The following is a 23,573-nucleotide window of genomic DNA, read 5'->3' on the forward strand; positions in this document are numbered from 1 at the left end:
GATGTATAATCAGTTAGAAATACAGTAGTTACAACAGGTCCAAAAGCTAGCAAATTTGGCTGAATCCCCCTGGTGATATCAGCCATGACGCACGCTGTTCATGTAAATGTACTCATTGGCTTAAATACTGTCTGCTAAGCCACAAGTGATAAAACTATAGAGCTGCTGTGGAAGTGCCATAAATAACATGTGCTTACTAAGAAGCTGCTGTTATACCAGATAGTAAGATTGTGGTGCTGAGCTTCCTGTACGTGTCCTTCAGCAGATGTGCCTGCCATATCTCTGTACGCGGGGCACAGGAACAGGCGGTAAGTTCTGTCACGGAAGATTTTCCCAAACAATTTGAACAGAGGCGTGAACATTAATTGCTATTAATTAGTATTTCACTAATGACAAAATGTTAACCCCTTCATGACCTTGCCGTTTTTTGCAATTCTGACCAGTGTCCCTTTATGAGGTAATAACTCAGGAACGCTTCAACGGATCCTAGCGATTCTGAGATTGTTTTTTCGTGACATATTGGGCTTCATGTTAGTGGTAAATTTAGGTCGATAATTTCTGAGTTTATTTGTGAAAAAAACGGAAATTTGGCAAAAATTTTGAAAATTTCGCAATTTTCACATTTTGAATTTTTATTCTGTTAAACCAGAGAGTTATGTGACACAAAATAGTTAATAAATAACATTTCCCACATGTCTACTTTACATCAGCACAATTTTGGAAACAAATTTTTTTTTTGCTAGGAAGTTATAAGGGTTAAAATTTGACCAGTGATTTCTCATTTTTACAACAAAATTTACAAAACCATTTTTTTTAGGGATCACCTCACATTTGAAGTCAGTTTGAGGGTTCTATATGGCTGAAAATACCCAAAAGTGACACCATTCTAAAAACTGCACCCCTCAAGGTGCTCAAAACCACATTCAAGAAGTTTATTAACCCTTCAGGTGTTTCACAGCAGCAGAAGCAACATGGAAGTAAAAAATGAACATTTAACTTTTTAGTCACAAAAATGATATTTTAGCGAAATTTTTTTTATTTTCCCAAGGGTAAAAGGAGAAACTGGACCACGGACGTTGTTGTCCAATTTGTCCTGAGTACGCTGATACCTCATATGTGGGGGTAAACCACTGTTTGGGCGCACGGCAGGGCTCGGAAGGGAAGGAGCGCCATTTGACTTTTTCAATGAAAAATTGGCTCCAATCTTTAGCGGACACCATGTCGCGTTTGGAGAGCCCCCGTGTGCCTAAACATTGGAGCTCCCCCACAAGTGACCCCATTTTGGAAACTAGACCCCCCAAGGAACTTATCTAGAAGCATAGTGAGCACTTTAAACCCCCAGGTGCTTCACAAATTGATCCGTAAAAATGAAAAAGTACTTTTTTTTCACGAAAAAATTATTTTAGCCTCAATTTTTTCATTTTCAAATGGGCAACAGGATAAAATGGATCCTAAATTTTGTTGGGCAATTTCTCCTGAGTACACCAATACCTCACATGTGGGGGTAAACCACTGTTTGGGCACATGGTAAGGCTCGGAAGGGAAGGAGCGCCATTTGACTTTTTGAATGAAAAATTATCTCCATCGTTAGCGGACACCATGTCGCGTTTGGAAAGCCCCTGTGTGCCTAAACATTGGAGCTCCTCCACAAGTGACCCCATTTTGGAAAGTAGACCCCCCAAGGAACTCATCTAGAGGCATAGTGAGCACTTTAAACCCCCAGGTGCTTCACAAATTGATCCGCAAAAATGAAAAAGTACTTTTTTTTCACACAAAATTTCTTTTAGCCTCAATTCTTTCATTTTCACATGGGCAACAGGATAAAATGGATCCTAAAATTTGTTGGGCAATTTCTCCTGAGTATGCCGATACCTCATATGTGGGGGTAAACCACTGTTTGGGTGCACGGCAAGGCTCGGAAGGGGAGGCGTGCCATTTGACTTTTTGAATGGAAAATTAGCTCCAATCGTTAGCGGACACCATGTCGCGTTTGGAGAGCCCCTGTGTGCCTAAACATTGGAGCTCCCGCACAAGTGGCCCCATTTTGGAAACTAGACCTCCCAAGGAACTAATCTAGATGTGTAGTGAGCACTTTGAACCCCCAAGTGCTTCACAGAAGTTTATAACGCAGAGCCGTGAAAATAAAAAATGTGTTTCCTTTCCTCAAAAATATTTTTTTAGCCCAGAATTTTTTTATTTTTGCAAGAGTAACAGGAGAAATTGGACCCCAAAAGTTGTTGTCCAGTTTCTCCTGAGTACGATGATACCCCATATGTGGGGGTAAACCACTGTTTTGGCACACGTCGGGGTTCGGAAGGGAAGTAGTGACGTTTTGAAATGCAGACTTTGATGGAATGCTCTGCGGGCGTCAGGTTGCGTTTGCAGAGCCCCTGATGTGCCTAAACAGTAGGAACTCCCCACAATTGACTCCATTTTGGAAACTAGACCCCCAAGGGAACTTATCTAGATGTGTAGTGAGCACTTTGAACCCCCAAGTGCTTCACAGAAGTTTATAACGCAGAGCCGTGAAAATAATAAATGTGTTTCCTTTCCTCAAAAATATTTTTTTAGCCCAGAATTTTTTATTTTTGCAAGAGTAACAGGAGAAACTGGACAACAACTTTTGGGGTCCAATTTCTCCTGAGTACGCTGATACCCCATATGTGGGGGTAAACCACTGTTTGGGTACATGCCGGGGCTCGGAAGGGAAGTAGTGACATTTGAAATGCAGACTTTGATGGAATGGTCTGCGGGCGTCACATTGCATTTGCAGAGCCCCTGATGTGCCTAAACAGTAGAAACACCCCACAAGTGACCCCATTTTGGAAACTAGACCCCCGAAGGAACTTATCTAGATGTGTGGTGAGCACTTTCAACCCCCAAGTGCTTCACAGAAGTTTATAACGCAGAGCCGTGAAAATAAAAAATAATTGTTCTTTCCTCAAAAATTATGTTTTAGCAAGTAATTTTTTATTTTTGCAAGGGTAACAGGAGAAATTGGACCCCAACAGTTGTTGCCCAGTTTGTCCTGAGTACGCTGGTACCCCAAATGTGGGGGTAAACCACTGTTTGGGCGCACGTCGGGGCTTGGAAGGGCGGGAGCACCATTTCACTTTTTGAACGCAAGATTGGCTGGAATCAATGGTGGCGCCATGTTGCGTTTGGAGACCCCTGATGTGCCTAAAACAGTGGAAACCCCTCAATTCTAACTTCAACACTAACCCCAACACACCCCTAATCCTAATCCCAACTGTAGCCATAACCCTAATCACAACCCTAACCCCAACACACCCCTAACCACAACCCTAACCGCAACACAACCGTAACCCTAATTCCAACCCTAATCCTAACCCTAATCCCAACCGTAACCCTAATCCCAACCCTAACCACAACTGTAACCCCAACACACCCCTAACCCTATCCGTAACCCTAACCACAAGCCTATTCTTAACCCTATTTCCAACCCTAGCCCTAATTCCAACCCTAACCCTAAGGGTATGTGCCCACGTTGCGGATTCGTGTGAGATTTTTCCGCACGATTTTTGAAAAATCTGCAGGTAAAAGGCACTGCGTTTTGCCTGCGGATTTACAGCAGATTTCCAGTGTTTTTTTGTGCGGATTTCACCTGCGGATTCCTATTGAGGAACAGGTGTAAACCGCTGCGGAATCCGCACAAAGAATTGACATGCTGCGGAAAATACAATGCAGCGTTTCTGCACGGAATTTTCCGCACCATGGGCACAGCAGATTTGGTTTTTCTTAGGTGTACATGGTACTGTAAACCTGATGGAAAACTGCTTCGAATTCGCAGCGGCCAATCCGCTGCGGATCCGCGGCCAATCTGCTGCCAATCCGCTGCGGATCCGCGGCCAATCCGCTGCCAATCCGCTGCAGATCCGCGGCCAATCCGCTGCGGATCCGCGGCCAATCCGCTGCAGATCCGCGGCCAATCCGCTGCAGATCCGCGGCCAATCCGCTGCGGATCCGCTGCCGATCCGCGGCCAATCCGCTGCCGATCCGCGGCCAATCCGCTGCAGATCCGCGGCCAATCTGCTGCGGATCCGCTGCCGATCCGCTGCGGATCCGCGGCCAATCCGCTGCCAATCCGCTGCAGATCCGCGGCCAATCCGCTGCGGATCCACTGCGGATCCGCGGCTTATCCGCTGCGGATCCGCGGCTTATCCGCTGCGGATCCGCGGCCGATCCGCTGCGGATCCGCGGCCGATCCGCTGCGGATCCGCGGCCGATCCGCTGCGGATCCGCGGCCGATCCGCGGCCGATCCGCTGCGGATCCGCGGCCGATCCGCTGCGGATCCGCGGCCGATCCGCTGCGGATCCGCGGCCGATCCGCTGCGGATCCGCGGCCGATCCGCTGCGGATCCGCTGCGGATCCGCGGCCGATCCGCGGCCGATCCGCTGCGGATCCGCGGCCGATCCGCTCTGTGTGCACATGCCATAACCCTACCCCTAACCCTACCCGTAACCCTAACCCTACCCCTAACCCTACCCCTAGTTCTAACCCTAACCCTAGTGGTAAAAGAAAAAAAAATATTTTCTTTATTTTATTATTGTCCCTACCTATGGGGGTGATAAAGGGGGGGGGTTATTTATTATTTTTTTATTTTGATCGCTGTGGTAGAACCTACCACAGCGATCAAAATGTACCTGTAACGAATCTGCCAGCCTGCAGATTCGGCGGGCGTACTGAGCATGCGCCCGCCATTTTCCAAGATGGCGGCGCCCAGCGAGGACACGGCCGGACACCGGGAGGATCGGTAAGTATGAGGGGGTGGTGGGGGGGGTGGATCGGAGCACAGGGGGGGGGATCGGAGGACGGGGGGAGCGGACAGGAGCACGGGGGAGCGGACAGGAGCACGGGGGAGCGAACAGGGGGACGGAGGGGGGTACCTGACAGAACGGACGACTGGGGAGGAGATCGGGGGCGGTGGGGGGGGCCAGTACATGATTTCCAGCCATGGCAGATGCTATTGCAGCATCGGCCATGGCTGGATTGCAATATTTCACCATTTTCATAGGTGAAATATTGCAAATTGCTCTGATTGGCTGTTGCACTTTCAACAGCCAATCAGAGCGATCGTAGCCACGTGGGGGCAAAGCCACCCCCCCTAGGCTGAAGTACAACTCCCCCTCTCCCTGCAGATCGGGTAAAATAGGAATTAACCCTTTCACCCGATCTGCAGGGATGCGATCATTCCATGACGCCGCATAGGCGTCATGGGTCGGGAAGGGGTTAAACATCGTGCCTGATGGGTGAATTTGCAGATTGATTCCACAGTATGTCACATAAAGCTTCTGTCTGAGGGCATGACATGTGGATATTCCTGAATCAGCTCTTTCCAAATTCACTTACGTGATAGTGATAGCAACTAATAACTGCTCATCGTGTCAATCTGAAAGTCAATCCAGGAGGAATTAGTGAGATTATAGCCGAATTGCAGTCCTGTGTTCTTCATGTTGAGAGTTAGGGTATGTGCAGTATGTGTCCTGATCTGAACCCAAACGGACACCTCTGGGGAATTCTGAAGAGACACGTTGCTATCACTCTCCATCACGCTCCATCCAGCATCCAGGCTCTAAAAGGGCTCGTTCTTGAAGAATGGAAAAAGACAGAGGTTGCAAATTGCAATATGTCTCCAACTTGTTCATTCCATGCCTAGAAGACTTGGTGCCTGCCTTAATAATAATAGCGGACATACAAAATATTAGAGGTAGTAGTTTTTGATGTGAGGTTTATTCATTTTCTCATCAAGTCATTTGAGTAAAACTGAAGATTTTGTAATGAACGTTATATGATTAACCTTACTGTCATGTTATTGGTTAACAATGTTCTATGAAACTCAGTCTCGTCAACATTATGGAAATTGTTCTTGAACATCCAAAATAATGAAGAAAGTATAAGGATCCTTTAGTCATCCACACCAGCTATGTATCAGCTCACTTTATGGAGTCTTTCTCAAGCTGGCTCCATAGTAGAGAGGGCTGGGCTGAAGTGTAGATGGTGTTGATGAGTAAAGGATCCCTACAGTTTCTTCACTGTTTCTAATGTGCCGCTACATTTTTAAGACTTTTATGTATAAAGGACAAGTAAGTGAGACAGTTATACATGTGTGTATATATATATATATATATATATATATATATATATATATATATATATATATAGTTGTCTAAAGGTCACTTCCGTCTTTCTGTCTGTCCTTCTGTCTGTCTGTCTGTCACGGATATTCATTAGTCGTGGCCTCTGTCTGTCATGGAAATCCAAGTCGCTGATTGGTCGTGGCAAAACACCCACGACCATTGCCACGACCAATCAGCGACGGCCATAGTCTGGCAGCGAAATGGCCGCTGCTTTACTGCCCTGCAGTCAGCGCTGAGCGCTCACACAGGTTTAATACCAGCGTTAACGGACCGCAGTGTAACGCACTCCGTTAACGCAGCTATTAACCCTGTGTGACCAACTTTTTACTATTGATGCTGCGTATGCAGCATCAATAGTAAAAAGATCTAATGTTACAAATAATAATAATAAAAAAAAAGGTTATTCTCACCTTCCGACGTCGCGCGCTGTCCTCGGCAGTGCAAGCGGCAGGTTCTGGTGCCAAGGATGCTATGCGAGAAGGACCTGCCATGACGTCACGGTCATGTGACCATGACGTCATCACAGGTCCTGCGCTCATACCGACCCTGGGACCGGAAGCTGCCGCGTGCACCGCACACAGGCGCCAGGACTTCAAGGGGCCTTTGGAAGGTGAGTATATGTTTATTTTTTATTTTAAGTCTTTTTTAACCATGCATATAGTGCCCACATTGCTATATACTACGTGGGTTGTGTTACATACTGCGTTGGCTCTGTTATATACTACATCTCTGTGCTATATACTATGTAACTGGGCAATATACAACCTGACTGTGCAATATACAACGTGACTGTCCAATATACTACGTGGCTGTGCAATATACTACGTGGCTATGCAATATACTACGTGCCTCTACAATATACTACGTGGCTATGTTATATACTACGTGGCTCTGCTATATACTACATCGCTGACCAATATGCTACATAGCTGTGCAATACACTACATAGCTGTGCAATACACTACGTGACTGTGTTATATACTAAGTGGCTGTGCAATATACTACGTGGCTCTACAATATACTACGTGGCTATGTTACAGTTATATGAAAAAGTTTGGGCACCCCTATTAATCTTAAGCTTAATGTTTTATAAAAATAGTTTTTTTTGCAACAGCTATTTCAGTTTTATATATCTAATAACTGTTGGACACAGTAATGTTTCTGCCTTGAAATGAGGTTTATTGTACTAACAGAAAATGTGCAATCTGCATTCAAACAAAATTTGACAGGTGCATAAGTATGGGCACCCTTATCATTTTCTTGTTTTAAATACTCCTACCTACTTTTTACTGACTTACTAAAGCACTTTTTTTGGTTTTGTAACCTCATTGAGCTTTGAACTTCATAGCCAGGTGTATGCAATCATGAGAAAAGCTACTTAAAGTGGCCACTTGCAAGTTGTTCTCCTGTTTGAATCTCCTCTGAAGAGTGGCATCATGGGCTCCTCAAAACAACTGTCAAATGATCTGAAAACAAAGATTATTCAACATAGTTGTTCAGGGGAAGGATACAAAAAGCTGTCTAAGAGATTTAACCTGTCAATTTCCACTGTGAGGAACATAGTAAGGAAATGGAAGAACACAGGTACAGTTCTTGTTAAGGCCAGAAGTGGCAGGCCAAGAAAAACATCAGAAAGGCAGAGAAGAAGAATGGTGAGATCAGTCAAGGACAATCCTCAGACCACCTCCAGAGAGCTGCAGCATCAACTTGCTGCAGATGGTGTCACTGTGCATCGGTCAACTATACAACGCACTTTGCACAAGGAGAAGCTGTATGGGAGAGTGATGCGAAAGAAACCGCTTCTGCAAGCACGCCACAAACAGAGTCGGCTGAGGTATGCAAAAGCACATTTGGAGAAGCCAATTTCTTTTTGGAAGAAGGTCCTGTGGACTGATGAAACTAAGATTGAGTTGTTTGGTCATACCAAAAGGCGTTATGCATGGCGGCAAAAAAACACAGCATTCCAAGAAAAGCACTTGCTACCCATTGGCTGTGTGGCCAATGCCAGCACCGGAAATCTTGTTAAAGTTGAGGGACGCATGGATTCCTCTCAGTATCAGCAGATTCTTGACAATAATGTTCATGATTCAGTGACAAAGTTGAAGTTACGCAGGGGATGGATCTTTCAGCAAGACAATGTTCCAAAACACCGCTCCAAATCTACTCAGGCATTCATGCAGAGGAACAATTACACTGTTCTGGAATGGCCATCCCAGTCCCCAGACCTGAATATCACTGAACATCTGCGGGATCATTTGAAGAGGGCTGTCCATGCTCGGCGACCATCAAACTTAACTGAACTGGAATTGTTTTGTAAAGAGGAATGGTCAAAAATACCTTCATCCAGGATCCAGGAACTCATTAAAAGCTACAGGAAGTGACTAGAGGCTGTTATTTTTGCAAAAGGAGGATCTACTAAATATTAATGTCACTTTCTGGTGAGGTGCCCATACTTATGCACCTGTCAAATTTTGTTTGAATGCAGATTGCACATTTTCTGTTAGTACAATAAACCTCATTTCAAGGCAGAAACATTACTGTGTCCAACAGTTATTAGATATATGAAACTGAAATAGCTGTTGCAAAAAAAAATCAATTTTTATAAAACATTAAGCTTAAGATTAATAGGGGTGCCCAAACTTTTTCATATAACTGTATATACTACGTGGCTCTGCTATACACTATGTGGCTGACCAATATACTACATACCTGTGCAATACACTACGTGGCTAGGTTATATACTACGTGGCTGTGTTATATACTATGTAGCTCTGTTATATACTACGTAGCTATGTTATATACTACGCCGGTTGTGTTATATACTACGTCACTGTGCAATATAGTATGTAGCCTGTGCTATATACTACCTACATATTCTAGAATGCCCGATTTGTTAGAATCGGGCCACCATCTAGTATATATATATATATATATATATATATATATATATGTTTATGTATATTTAGTATAGTTTTAATGGCTGTCTTATATCAATTGTTTTCAGCAGTCACAAGTTCTACGACCCATGAAAATGAGCATCCTCTCATCAGCCAGGCGTTTAGCCTGGTCAAGGTCACTTAATGTGAACGAAAGCATGGAAGTGGATAACTCGCTAGCAATAATAATGTCAATGTCAGAATTCGCTTTCCAGGATGTGGATGATGCTTTTTTGGAAGGTGAGTATGGAAAACTCAATTAACTTCCGATTTTTCATGCACTTTTTGCTGGTTTTCTGGCATATATGAAATGTTGTAAAAATGTAGTAGATTTTGACATTTTAAGCCCGACCTCCTTCACAAATGTTTTGAAAGTGAACATGGCTTGAGCAAGATGAAAATTTGCTAATCGCACCCAGCAAATTCATCATAACATATATGTGCCGCAACTCACGCCAAAATTTTACGCCAGCCTATATTTCTGTCCCTGGCACAAGGCAGCTGAAAAAAGTGGCAAATTCATTAAGAAGTGCACGCCTGATAATCAATTTAGTGCTCCTTACTCCAGTGCACTGTTCATTGTACATACCGCTAGTTTTCATGAGACGGAGCCAAAGTATTAGGTGTTTTTTTACATGTTACAGATTTGCTGCCATTCTGATGCTGCACTGACTTTGAGAAGCTTCAACATTCACATGAACAATTCCTGTATAAAATTGACCATTTAAAGTGTGCTTTCAGTAAGGTTGGACAACCATGTGCTGTGTTTGGAGGCCCGCTGACTTTCCACTGTGAGATCATGTTGGGGTATATAACGAGAAGCTTGAATTTACACTCCTAATTAGATATGAGCTATCCCGAACTGTAAAGTTTGAGGTTCGTACTGGACACGGTGCTAAATTCTGAACACAGACTTCTCAAGGAAGCCTATTTTACAGTTTGGGAGTTTGGAGGAGGAGAGGGAGAGAGAGATTTTCCAGCTCCAAAGTTCAGGTCCCCATTGTTTTTCATAGGGTTCGGTTTCAGGTTCAAGTTCGGGTACAGTTCTGGTACACAAACCAAATTTGGGACTAAAGTTTGGTTGAACCTGAACTTCAACAGGTCCACTCATCCATATTACTGATACATTTTTTCTTCTTTAGATGCTATCAGAGGTGTTTGGAAATGAGTTACTTCACCTTTTAGAGGTGTAATTATAGTAGGTGTAAGTATTGCAGTCGCATCCAGGCCCTGCAGCCTGAGAAACCCAAACTTTCCCTTTGATTAATATTAAAAGATCAATGCTATAACAGATCCATGATAGTTAGGGGCTCTGTTAGAGATTTTCCATTGGTGCCTGCGAGCTTTGAGTTACACCTTTCCTCTCTCTTCCTTTCCTCTCATTGAGCATTGATGTAGCAGGAGAGTTAGTGGTCTCATGGGTATGGCCACCTTAAGGCTCCTTTCACATTACCAAATAGAAAGTCGTTTTACCAATACATCTTTCTAAATCAAAAAGAGGAGCATATGGCACAATGTTATGCTCCATGTTTCATTGTCCTTTGAGATACTTATTGCATCATTATAATCTGAGGGCACTGCATGAAATTAAGGGAAGAGTACATAATATGACAACCAACACAAGATGTCTCTTTCTTTCAGAGGATTGTATTATGGAGATGATTCAAAACTGGCTAAAGAATTGCAGGTAAGTGAGCATGGTACTGCTAAGTCCTTCTGATCCATTGTCAGCAGCTGGGACTCCTCTATAATAATCAGGATAAAATAAATAAATAAAATAAATGCAATTTCACAACTCAAGAATTTCTACCAAGAGACTGAACTCACTGAATTTCAGACCTGGCCTCTAAAGATGTTAAAGGGGTCATATGAAATGCAACTTATTTTTTTATCCTAAATCCTTTTCTACTTAATGCCATAATCTAATCTATTTCCTGCTATGCTTGACTTAAAAATTCCCTATCCTTCCTCTCACTACACTATCGGTTTCACTTTTTTTCCCATCTTCCCTATTGATGACGTTTCATTTGAGAATCTCACTGCATGCTGGGTTACTCAAGCAAAGCATCATCAGGGGGCAAAGGATGCGGTCACCTGCCACAGCCTCTGCCCCTTCCCTGAAACAAAGAGTCATCAGTGTCGCTCATTTCTGGCCCTGGGCTATACTTGGAGTGGTGTGCACAATGACAGCGCACTCTCTTGCCGGCTCTGATCAACAGTAACAAGCTCATAAAGAAGGAGCCTGCTACAATTATCTGTTCTATCTGGATGATGTTTTGGAATCACTGATTAAAGGAAATCAGTCACCAGGTTATTACTATGTAATATGAGAGCAGCATGATGTAGAGGCACAGTCCCTGATTCCAGTGATGCATCACTTACGTGCTGCTTGTTGTAGCTTTGATAAAATCCCAGGTCTATTAGCCACAGATCTGGCAGCTCACTGAATGCTGAGTTCTATATAACTCCATCCACAGCACTGATTGGCAGGTTTCTGTGTACACTGTGCATAGGCAGTAAGCTGACAATCAGTGGTGGTGGTAGTTGTGGGGATTACACAGAGCACATTATGATGGAGGACTACATGTCAGCAGGTTTACTAGTCCTCTAGTGACAATAAGATGCATTTAAATTGCTATGCGAATGAGGCTGAATATCTATTTGTAGATCTGAAGCCTCTGTCACTCAAGCTCTATTCCCTAACCAGCACCACTTAATCCTTGACTGACAGCTCCTTTGGCTGAAGTCATCTATATATATAATCGTCTAAGGGGCACTTCCGTCTGTCTGTCTGTCTGTTTGTCTGTCTGTCATGGAAATCTTGCATCACTGATTGACCAATCAGCGACGGGCACAGTCCGGCCGCGAATTCGCCCCTTCCTACTCTCTCAGTGCCCCCTCCAGTCAGTGCTGACACAGGGTTAATGGCTGTGTTACACCGCATTATGCCGCGGTGTAACGCAGTCCGTTAACACTGCTATTAACCCTATGTGACCAACTTTTTACTACTGATGCTGCCTATGCAGCATCAATAGTAAAAAGATCTAATGTTAAAAGTAATAAACAAAATAAAAAATCATTATATTCTCACCTTCCGTCACATTTCCTTCTGCTCCTCACGACGCTCCGGTCCATGCATTGCGGTCTCGCGAGATGATGACGTAGCGGTCTCAAGAGACCGCTGCGTCATCATCTTGCGAGACCACAATGCATTCTTGGGACTGGAGCGTCGCGAGGAGCATCGGTAAATTACTAGGCTGGATCCGGGGGCCGACAGAAGGTGAGTATATAACTATTTTTTATTTTAATTCTGTTTTTTAACAAGGATATGGTGCCCACATTGCTATATACTACGTAGGCTGTGTTATATACTACGTGGGCTGTGTTATATACTGCATGGGCTGTGTTATATACTACGTCTCTGTGCTATATACTACGTGGCTGTGGTATATATTACGTGGCTGGGCAATATACTACATTGCTGTGCTCTATACTACGTGGCCTGTGTTATATACTGCATGGGCTGTGTTATATACTATGTTTCTGTGCTATATACTACGTGGCTGTGCTATATACTACATGGCTGTGCAGTATATTACGTGGATGTGCAATATATTGCGTGGCATTGCAATATATTACGTGGCTGGGCAATATACTACGTGTCTGTGCTATATACTATGGGGGCTGTGCTATATACTACATGGCTGGGCAATATACTATGTGGGCTGTGTTGTGTACTATGTGGGCTGTGTTATATACTATGTGGGCTGTGTTATATACTACGTGGGCTGTATGCTACTTGGCTATGCTATATTGATGCTTTATCTGTGCATCATGAATCGTGGTATGTGTTAAAGAGGGGGGGGCCACTGAGACTCTTTTGCCCGGGGCCCTCAAAAACCTGGAGCAGGCCCTGGCTTCACTGATTGTTTGCGGCCGGGCGTGACCAATCAGCGACAGGCGCAGTCCGGCCGCGAATTGGCGCAGAATTTGAACCACGCTTCGCTAATTGGTCGCGCCCAGCCGGCTGAATCCTGTGTATAAATTGCATTATTCTGAAATCTTCATAAATAACCTACATACATATTCTATAATACCCGATGTGTTAGAATCGGGCCACCATCTAGTAAAGCATAATGGCTATCAGTCAAGCAGATGGAGGCAGCACTGGGCTAGGAATATAGCTGGAGTGGCAGAGGCTTCAGATTTACAAATATATCTTCAGCTTATGTGCAGAGTTATTTATATGTTGATTTCACAGTAAAGGAGGAATGGACTGGAGCTTCATGTACGACTAAATAGTTTGCTATTGTAAATGATCGTATAAAGTTCCAAAGACAGAGAAAAAAATTTGAAGAAGAGTATTATATGATTAATATATAATAATTGCTTTGGAGAAAACATAATGTAGACCTGCATAAGCCAAAAGAAAATTCTAGACTGAGCCAAGAGAGCAAAGATACAAATCACTGAAAAGATCCTTTTGAATGATTAGAGAGAACCATGTCATGTGCTTCCTCTGGATCCCAAAACTAATTCACAGGAAAATGTAAATCAGATTAATTGTATTAATACAACCTCAAAATTCTCTCAGCAAATTATTCAGAAATCTTTAGTATAATCAAAACCACATCTGGTTTGGCATCCTCTAGAAGTTGAGTGTTGGGCTACGCTCCCACAATGAGTTTTTGGTGAGTTTTTTTGTCCACTGCGTATTTTCTCAAAAATGCAAGTAATCTATTTTATTGAATGGGTACAGAAATGGTGCAGAAAATCTGCAACATCAAAAACTCACTAAAAACTCATTGTGGGAATATAGCCTTAAGGCCCCGTCTCACTTAGCGACGCTAAAGCGATCCCGACAACGATACGACCTGTCAGGGATCGTTGCTGCGTCGCTATGTGGTCGCTGGTGAGATGTCAAACAGTGAGATCTTCCCAACGATCGCTGCTGCGATCTCACTGTTTGACATCTCACCAGCGACCTGTAGCGACCTGTACAACGATGTCACATGGGAGCTATTATGACGATTCAGTGTCTGAGTCGTCAACGAGGTCGTTGGTAAGGTGTCAAACACAGCGATGTGTGCTACCCAGCGGGACATCAACGATCAAAAAAAGGTCCAGGCCATTCCGACACGACCAGCGATCTCACAGCAGGGGCCTGGTCGCTGCTACGTGTCACACATAGCGAGATCGCTACTGAGGTCACTGTTGCGTCACAAAACTTGTGACTCAGCAGCGATCTCGCTAGCGATCTCGCTTAGTGAGACGGGGGCTTTAGAGATTTCACCTTCTTTACTACCTAGAGTAGTCACAGCTGAAGAACAAGTAGGGTTACTAAGATAATCAATTTGGGAAGGATGGAGGAGACAAGAAAGGTAAAGACATGATAATGGGCAGGATGAAGCAAGCAAAAAGTCTGACAATAGCAGCCAAACAGACGTATACATTACAAGTAAAGGATTGTTATCAGGAATTCAGAGTAGACATAGTCAAAGTGAAGAACCTGGAGCTAAGGCTACGTTCACATTAGCGGCGGGCGCCGCAGCGGCGCCGCATGCGTCATGCGCCCCTATATTTAACATGGGGGCGCATGGACATGCGTCGCACTTGCGTTTTGCGCCGCATGCGTCGCTGCGGCGCCCGCGTCCGGGCGCAGAGGATGCAGCAAGTTGCATTTTTGCTGCGTCCAAAATCAATTAAAAAAAGGACGCATGTGGCGCAAAACGCAGCGTTGTGCATGCGTTTTGCTGCGTTTTTGTTTGCGTTGTGCGCTGCGGCGCACAACGCAAATGTGAACGTAGCCTTAGATATTAATGGAAGATAGCCAAGTGTTTTAGAAACTATCTGCAATTTCGTCTTGTCTTTTAGATTCATATTGGTCAATATCTTGGAATGGGAATTGCCAAGGAGAATCACAGAGGAGATAGAACCCCATAAACATAACTACTGAAAATTGTGTCTCTCGTAAATTGTTACTATTGTCAGACATGGAATATGCACCGGTCATTGAAAAGAAAATAACATCTATTTGTATTGTCCTGCAGTTCATGTCCTGAAAACTCTTCTCAAGATATTCCATTAAATCCTAAAGGTAAATACACTCAATGTTTGTCTGTAAACTATCACTCTGCACATTTATCACTCAATCTCTTTTAGGCTACTTTCACACTGGCGTTAACTGCATTACGTTGCAATGCGTTGTTTTGCCGAAAAAACGCATCCTGCAAAAGTGCTTGCAGGATGCGTTTTTTCTGCATTGACTAACATTAGCGACGCATTTGCGACGCAATGACACACGTCGCTACCGTCGTGCGACGGTTGCGTCGTGCTGTGGCGGACCGTCGGGAGCAAAAAACGTTACATGTAACGTTTTTTGCTCCCGACGGTCCGCTTTTTCCGACCGCGCATGTGCGGCCGGAACTCCACCCCCACCTCCCCACACTTCCCCGCACCTCACAATGGGGCACCGGATGCACTGGAAAAATGCATCCGCTGCCCCCGTTGTGCGGCGGAGACAACGCTAGCGTCGGGAACCTCGGCCCGACGCACCGCGATGGGCCGAGCCCAACGCTAGTGTGAAAGTAGCCTTACTTATATCTCTATCCATCTTTTTACAATATTTTCTGTATTGATTTCTCATTAACCCCTTTTGGATTGGACAATTTTCTATTGTTTTCTCCTTCCCATCTTCCAAGAGCTAGACATTTTTTTATGTTTTTTACACTGAGGACTTTTTATTTGTTTGATGAGATGTAGTGTTGAATGACACCATTCAATATAGCATTAAATGTAGAGGAAAAGATTCCAAGGTCAATAAATTAACACTATAACTTTAAGATGGGTTTGTAACATCGGGTTAGTGGAAAAGCATGGCAGAACTGCTCACGTTACAGGTTGTGCAGGGTGCTATCACAACACTTGGGGTGAGCCTGGGCATCCATGCAAAATACCTGAAATAAAGTAGATGCATACAGTGGTGTGAAAAAGTGTTTGCCCCCTCCTGATTTCTTATTCTTTTGCATGGTTTTTACACTTATATGTTTCAGCTCAAGAAATAAATATTAGACAAAGATAGCACAGTTAACCCCTAAATGCAGTTTTTAAAAGAAGGTCTTTATTATTAAGGAAAAAAGCTATCCACACCTACAGAGCACTGCGTGAAAAAGTGATTGCCCTGTAAACCTAATAACTGGTTGGGCCACCCTTAGCAGCAACAACTGCAATCAAATATTTGTGATAACTGGCAATGAGACTTTTATAGCGCTCTGGAGGAATTTTGGCTCATTTATCTTTGCAAATTTGTTTTACATCAGCCACATTGGAGGGTTTCTGAGCATGAACCGCCTTTTGAAGTTCATGCCACAGCATCTCAATTGGATTAAGGTCAGGACGTTGACTAGGCAACTCCAAAGTCTAAATTTGTTTTTTCTTAATCCATTCAGAGATAGACTTGCTGGTGTGTTTTGGATCTTACTTACTTGTCTCCTGTTGTGCCAGGTGTTGTTAGTGCTGCTGCTGGGCTTGCACCAGTTGTTTAATCAGATCCTCCATACTGGCTGATGCTGTTCCCTGGCCTATAGCCACCTTCACTCAAGACATGCAGTACTTCTATAGCACTCACACATGTTCCCTGGGAATATTGCCCGCATTCTCCACCAAATGTAACAATTCTACTCACTTGACGGTGATCTGAGGTATTACTGGAACCATTTCTATTTAAAGTCCGTCTGGTTAATTGTAGTCCTCATAAGCCACATCATAGCTAACACAAATGCAGCCCTTGTCCAGCTCAAAGTACAACATAAAGCATCAAGTCCATACAATAGTGCTGGTTAGCCCACCTGGCTTAGAGTCCAGATTCTTAGTCTTTTAGAAAAAGTATTCAATTTAGGAGATCTCCACACCTACATACACACAAGGCCCAGGGGTAGAGATATGGTGAGCAACAGTCTCTTCCGACTCAGCTGCCAATCTGTAATGGCTGATTAACCCCTTTTGGTCCTATATGTTCCAAATCATTACTTCAAATTTATCTCGCAATCACTAGGTGTCCAACAGCCACCTTACTATATATATACAGTATATATATGTGTGTATATATATATATATATATAATATTAATAATATAATATATGTGTATATAGATATATTAATATATATATATTTAATATATGTATATAGATGGATATATTTATATTTTTTAGACTATGTATATATATATATATATATATATATATATATATATACTTCTGATGATATCTTCCTTTTAGGTGTTGAAACAAATTTAGAGATTCGTAAAAAGAAATGGATGTAGCAATACTTAATATGTTTGTTTTTTATTTCTAAATTTAGTATGGGGAAAATGAGTGTTGATATGTTTGCTTATATATGTATATATACATACAGCTCTGGCAAAAATTAAGAGACCACTGCAAGATTTTCAGTTTATCTGATTTATCTCTTTATAGGTACTGTATATATTTGAGTAAAATGTAAATTGTTCTTTTATTCTATATACTACGGACAATATGTCTCGGAAGTTCCAAGCAATATATATTGTATTTATTTTCTGAAAATGAGAAATGGTCAAAATAACAAAAAAATGTAATGCTTGCAGACCTCAAATAATGCAAAAAAAAAAAACAAGTTCATAATCATTTAGAAACAACATTACTAATGTTTTAACTCAGGAATAGTTCAGAAATCAATATTTTGTGGGATAACTATGACTTTAAATCACAGCTTTCATGCGTCTTGGCATGCATTCTACCAATCTTTCACACTGCTTTTGGGTGACTTTATGCCACTCCTGGTACAGAAATTTAAGCAGTTCTTTGTTTGATGGGTTGTGACTATACATCTTCCTCTTGATTACATCCCAGAGGTTTTCAGTGGGGTTTAGATCTGGAGATTGGGCTGACCATGACAGGGATTTGATGTGGTGGTCCGACATCCACAGATGGGGCTTGTGCTCACAGCCTAACACCGTGCAGGACGCTTAGCATTTGCCACAGAACACCAGGATTGGCAAATTTGCCACTGGCGCCTTGTACTCTTCAGAGATAAAAGTAGGTTCACACTGAGCACATGTGACAGACATGACAGAGTCTGGAGATGCCATGGAGAGCGATCTGCTGCCTGCAACATCCTTCAACATGACCAGTTTGGCAGTGGATCAGTAATGGTGTGGGGTGGCATTTCTTTGGAGGGCCACACAGCCCTCCATGTGCTCGCCAGAGGTAGACTGACTGCCATTAGGTACTGAGATGAGATCCTCAGACCCCTTGTGAGACCATATGCTGGTGCGGTTGGCCCTGGATTTCTCCTAATGCAGGACAATGCCAGTCTTCATGTGGCTGGAGTGTGTCAGCAGTTCCTGCAAGATGAAGGTATTGAAACTATGGACTGGCCCGCCCGTTCCCCAGACCTGAATCCGATTGAACACATCTGGGACATCATGTCTCGTACCATGCCACAATGTCACGTTGCACCAAAGACTCTCCAGGAGTTGGCGGATGCTTTAGTCCAGGTCTGGGAGGAGATCCCTCAGGAGACCATCTGCCGCCTCATCAAGAACATGCCCAGGCACTGTAGGGAGATCATACAGGCATGTGGAGGCCACACACACTACTGAGCATCACTTCCTTGTCTTGAGGCATTTCCTCTGAAGTTGGATCAGCCTGTAACTTCATTTTCCACTTTGATTTTGAGCGTCATTCCAACTCCAAACCTCCGTGGGATGTTAGTTGCGATTTACGTTGATAATTTTTAGGTTTTATTGTTCTCAACACATTCCACTATGTAATGAATAAAGATTTGCAACTGGAATATTTCATTCAGTGATATCTAGGATGTGTGATTTTTTTGTTCCCTTTATTTTTATGAGCAGTGTAGTTAGCAAGGCCGAAAAAAGACATTTGTCCATCCAGTTCAGCCTATATTCCGTAAGAATAAATCCTCAGATCTACGTCCTTCTAAAGAGCTTAATAACTGTAAGATACAATATTGTTATGCTCCAGGAAGACATCCAGGCCTTTCTTGAACCCCTCGACTGAGTTCGCCATCACCACCTCCTCAGGCAAGGAATTCCAGATTCTCACTACCCTAACAGTAAAGAATCCTCTTCTATGTTGGTAGAAAAACCTTCTCTTCTAGTCGGAGAGAATGCCCCCTTGTGACCATCACCTTCCTTGGTATAAACAGATCCTTGGAGAGATATTTGTATTGTCCCCCTATATACTTATACATGGTTATTAGATCACCCCTCAGTCGTCTTTTTTCTAGACTAAATAATCCTAATTTTGCTAATTTCTCTGGGTATTGTAGTCCCCCCATACCCTTTATTAATTTTGGTGCCCTCCTTAGTTCCATTTTATCCTTCCTGAGCAACGATGCCCAAAACTGGACACAGTACTCCATGTGCGGTCTAACCAGGAATTTGTGCAGAGGCAGTATAATGCTCTCATCATGTGTATCCAGACCTCTTTTAATGCACCCCATGATCCTGTTTGCCTTGGCAGCTGCTGCCTGGCACTGGCTGCTCCAGGTAAGTTTATCATTAACTAGGATCCCCAAGTCCTTCTTCATGTCAGATTTACCCAGTGGTTTCCCATTCAGTGTGTAATGGTGATATTGAGTCCTTCTTCCCATGTGTATAACCTTACATTTATCATTGTTAAACCACGTCTGCAACCTCTCATCCCAAGTTTAACTTATCCAGATCCATCTGTAGCAGAACACTATCTTCTCTTGTATTGACTGCTTTACATAGTTTTGTATCATCTGCAAATATCGATATTCTACTGTATAAACCTTCTACCAGATCGTTAATGAATATGTTGAAGAGAATAGGTCCCAACACCGACTCCTGCAGTACCCCAGTAGTCACAGCGACCCAGTTAGAAAATATACCATTTATAACCACCCTCTGCTTTCTATTAATAAGCCAGTTACTTACCCATTTACACACATTTTCCCCCGGACCCAGCATTCTCATTTTGTGTGCCAACCTATTGTGTGGAATGATATCAAACACTTTGGAAAAATCAAGATATACTACATCCACTAACTCACCTTGGACCAGTCTATAGCTTACCTCTTCATAAAAACTGATTAGATTTTTTTTGACAGGAGCGATTCCTCATTAATCCATGCTGATATGAAAATTAAGTTCCATTGTTAGGATTTTAACTCAAAGTTCTCTGGTTATAAGCTTGCACACTTTACCACTGTGCTATACTCTCAGTTCCACTGTGTTATACTCTCAGTGATATACTCTCAGTTTCTCATATGTAACAAGGTGGCACTGGGTGGTAGTCGTGGGCGAGTTCACTAAGCAACAGTCAGTGAGCACCCCAGCACTATTTACATGAAAAGATAAAGTCCCTTGTGCTTCATGTGCAGCATGCAACACAGCACACTCACAGGCTCTGTCAGATTCCCCTCAGCTGCTGCCATGTCAGCTCCACATTCATAAGCTCCGCAAATCACTTTAGAGACAAGGTCCTTTTCCAATAGCTTAACTTTACTAGACAGCAGCATATTTATCACATAGGCAGCACAGTTCAAACACAGAGACATCTTCTTATCTGCATTCTTCACACAGACAGCACAAGTTAGGGTACCGTTACACTAAACGATTTACCAACGATCATGACCAGCGACACGACCTGGCCGTGATCGTTGGTAAGTCGTTGTGTGGTCGCTGGAGAGCTGTCACACAGACAGCTCTCCAGCGACCAACGATGCCGAAGTCCCCGGGTAACCAGGGTAAACTTCGGGTTACTAAGCGCAGGGCCGCGCTTAGTAACCCGATGTTTACCCTGGTTACCATTGTAAATGTAAAAAAAAAAAAACACTACATACTCACCTTCTGATGTCTGTCACGTCCGCCGCCGCCGGCTTCCTGCACTGTCCGTGTCAGTGCCGGCCGTAAAGTAAAAGCACAGCACAGCGGAGACGTCACCGCTGTGCTCTGCTTTTACTTTACGGCCGGCGCTCACAGTCAGTGCGGGAAGCAGACAGCGAGGGACGTGACAGGCACCGGAATGTGAGTATGTAGTTTTTTTTTTTTTTACATTTACAATGGTAACCAGGGTAAACATCGGGTTACTAAGCGCGGCCCTGCGCTTAGTAACCCGATGTTTACCCTGGTTACAAGCGAACACATCGCTGGATCGGTGTCACACACGCCGATCCAGCGATGACAGCAGGAGATCCAGCGACGAAATAAAGTTTCAAACGATCTGCTATGACGTACGATTCTCAGCGGGGTCCCTGATCGCTGCTGCGTGTCAGACACAGCAATATCGTATGTATATCGCTGGAACGTCATGGATCGTGCCATCATAGCGACCAAAGTTCCACTGTGAGACGGTACCCTTAAACACAGAGGCATCTTCTTATCTTTCCCTGCTATCCAGGCAGACTTGATTCTTCCTGTCATCTCTGCCTATATGCTTGCAGCCTCTATCTGTATCCTTGCAGCCTCTGTCTCACTCTTGGTCAATCTCTGACCCACTATTGGACAATTCCTGTCCCTCTTCTGGACAAACTCTGTCCCACTTCTGGACAATCTCTGTCCCACTCGTGCTCCAGGCCCACCAGCTTCCTACCGTTTCCCTGGTCCGGCTGCGAGTTATAGGGTAACGGGCTCTCCGACTCAGCTGCCTCCTAATCCCAGCTTTGGATCCTTCCTTGGAACAGTTCTGTATAAGCTGGTGACCACCTGCACGATTCTCAGCCTAGGGGCCCCTTACTACCATCTGCAGACTTATTCCCCATGGCATGTTGCACTTTGCTCACACATCCTGCCCTTGGGCAAGCTGCCCGAAATCTGCTCCCTATACAGGAAGTGCTTCTCCTATATCCCTCTTCTCTGTTCCCCGCTGTTACTCTATACTAACTTCTATTCCTATTCCTAAACATATCGAGTACACCACATTACAATACATGACACACGTTAATGAACATTAGGGAACCGCACATTACATTAGCATTAATAAAACATCAGGGTGCCGCACGTGACACATGTGCTCGGTGTTCAGGAGAGAGGAAGTACATGGGCTTTTATTTTTTAAACGGACTACAGGAAGGCAGCGGGGCGGTCCTTTTCCTCCAGGCCAGGTCTTGCAAGTGGCTCATGGCCACAGATTCCAAAAAAAAAACCCCTGCAGCAAGGGTTTGGGTGTGTCAGTTTGGAGTTTGCAACTTGCGGAGCAGTCAGCTCTGCAGAAGCTCAGCCTGTATGAGTTAACACAGAGCCAGCAGAGCGAACTCCTGGCACCCCGCAGCATGTTACGGTGGTTCCGTCGCCCTCGGCAACCGGACTCCCACGGACTGTTTTGTTTCCCGGCTGCGATCTGCGGGGATATCGTATGCTGTACACTGTGTGAGTGTGGATATTAAACGTGTTTGCTGTGACCTTTTCCTGTGGTCACTGTCTGTCACTGTCTGTCACGCTGAATCAACCCCACTGCACTACAGTGTAAACTGAGTTTTTTTTCAGGTGGTAAAATGAAAACTATGAGTTTTCTATAGGAGAATGCTACTGGAATCTCCTTCTGTGGGGAGTTTTTTGTTGCGTTTATCTCTTCCTGAAGCATTTCCTGAAGTGGTTTTAAAGAGTTTTTCAAATATTTTTGCAGTTTTTTCTGAAGCATTTTTCAGTGTTTTGATTGAACAATTTGGAGGTTTTCAGAGTGGAACCACTCCAAAAGACTCCTCAAAAACTTTGTGTACACATAAACTAAAAAAGGCAGCTCTTAGTAAAGAATGAAAACATACACTGAATAATCTCACATTTGGAATACTGTGCACAGTGTTGGTCTCCGGTGTACGGGAAGGTGGAACTTGATGGACTCAAGTCTGCAGTTAGCCTTAAAACTATGAAACTATGAATGTGCACCGCATTTGTAATACTGTCTTCATTCATTATCTGCTCATCTTCTGTCACCTTGGTTGCTGCTTACCTCGTCTGTTGCGCTCTGCATTAGAAGTTCTGGTTGGGCTCTCTGTCCAGTTCTAGTTTGCAGGGGTGATTGCTGGCACCAATCACTTGATATTGACGGAGGTGTGGTGGAAGGGAGCACCTCCATAGACTTCGGCACCTCGGGGGACCACTCCCCTGCACCCTCTATGCTGTTCCACTGGTAAATATATGAGTAAAGGGGGCACCACAGTCAGTGGGATCACACCAAGACCTATAAAGCAACCAATATTAGAACACAGAGAAGCAGGATAGGTCATATAAATGGGGATCACCACACCTCATGACATGGCGTTGCATTGGGTTCTTATGGAAAGGATCATTCCCTGTGGCATATTTGGTGCCTTGAAATATTCTTCCTGAGCCCCCAGTCTTATTGAGCTGTTTTTGGTGACTATACACTATGCGTTATTCGTAGTGCAAGGTAGCAGATTTTCTTTATTAATATTAGTGTTACCACATATTATCTATCTTCTGCTTCTCCC

General features: G+C 43.7%; 1 protein-coding gene across 1 annotated transcript in view; it reads left to right on the forward strand.

The window, feature by feature from the left end:
- The first annotated feature begins 279 nt into the window (after window positions 1-279).
- TESPA1 (thymocyte expressed, positive selection associated 1) overlaps window positions 280-23,573 on the forward strand; it is a 43,581-nt gene continuing 20,287 nt past the window's right edge. The window contains exons 1-4 of the mRNA XM_077299783.1: window positions 280-308; window positions 9,164-9,335; window positions 10,737-10,782; window positions 15,146-15,192. Coding sequence (XP_077155898.1) covers window positions 9,185-9,335; window positions 10,737-10,782; window positions 15,146-15,192 — 244 coding nt within the window. The 5' untranslated portion in view covers window positions 280-308; window positions 9,164-9,184. The remainder of the gene's footprint in view (window positions 309-9,163; window positions 9,336-10,736; window positions 10,783-15,145; window positions 15,193-23,573) is intronic.

This window comes from Ranitomeya variabilis, chromosome 3, assembly GCF_051348905.1.
Source record: "Ranitomeya variabilis isolate aRanVar5 chromosome 3, aRanVar5.hap1, whole genome shotgun sequence".
Classification (NCBI taxonomy): Eukaryota; Metazoa; Chordata; class Amphibia; order Anura; family Dendrobatidae; genus Ranitomeya; species Ranitomeya variabilis.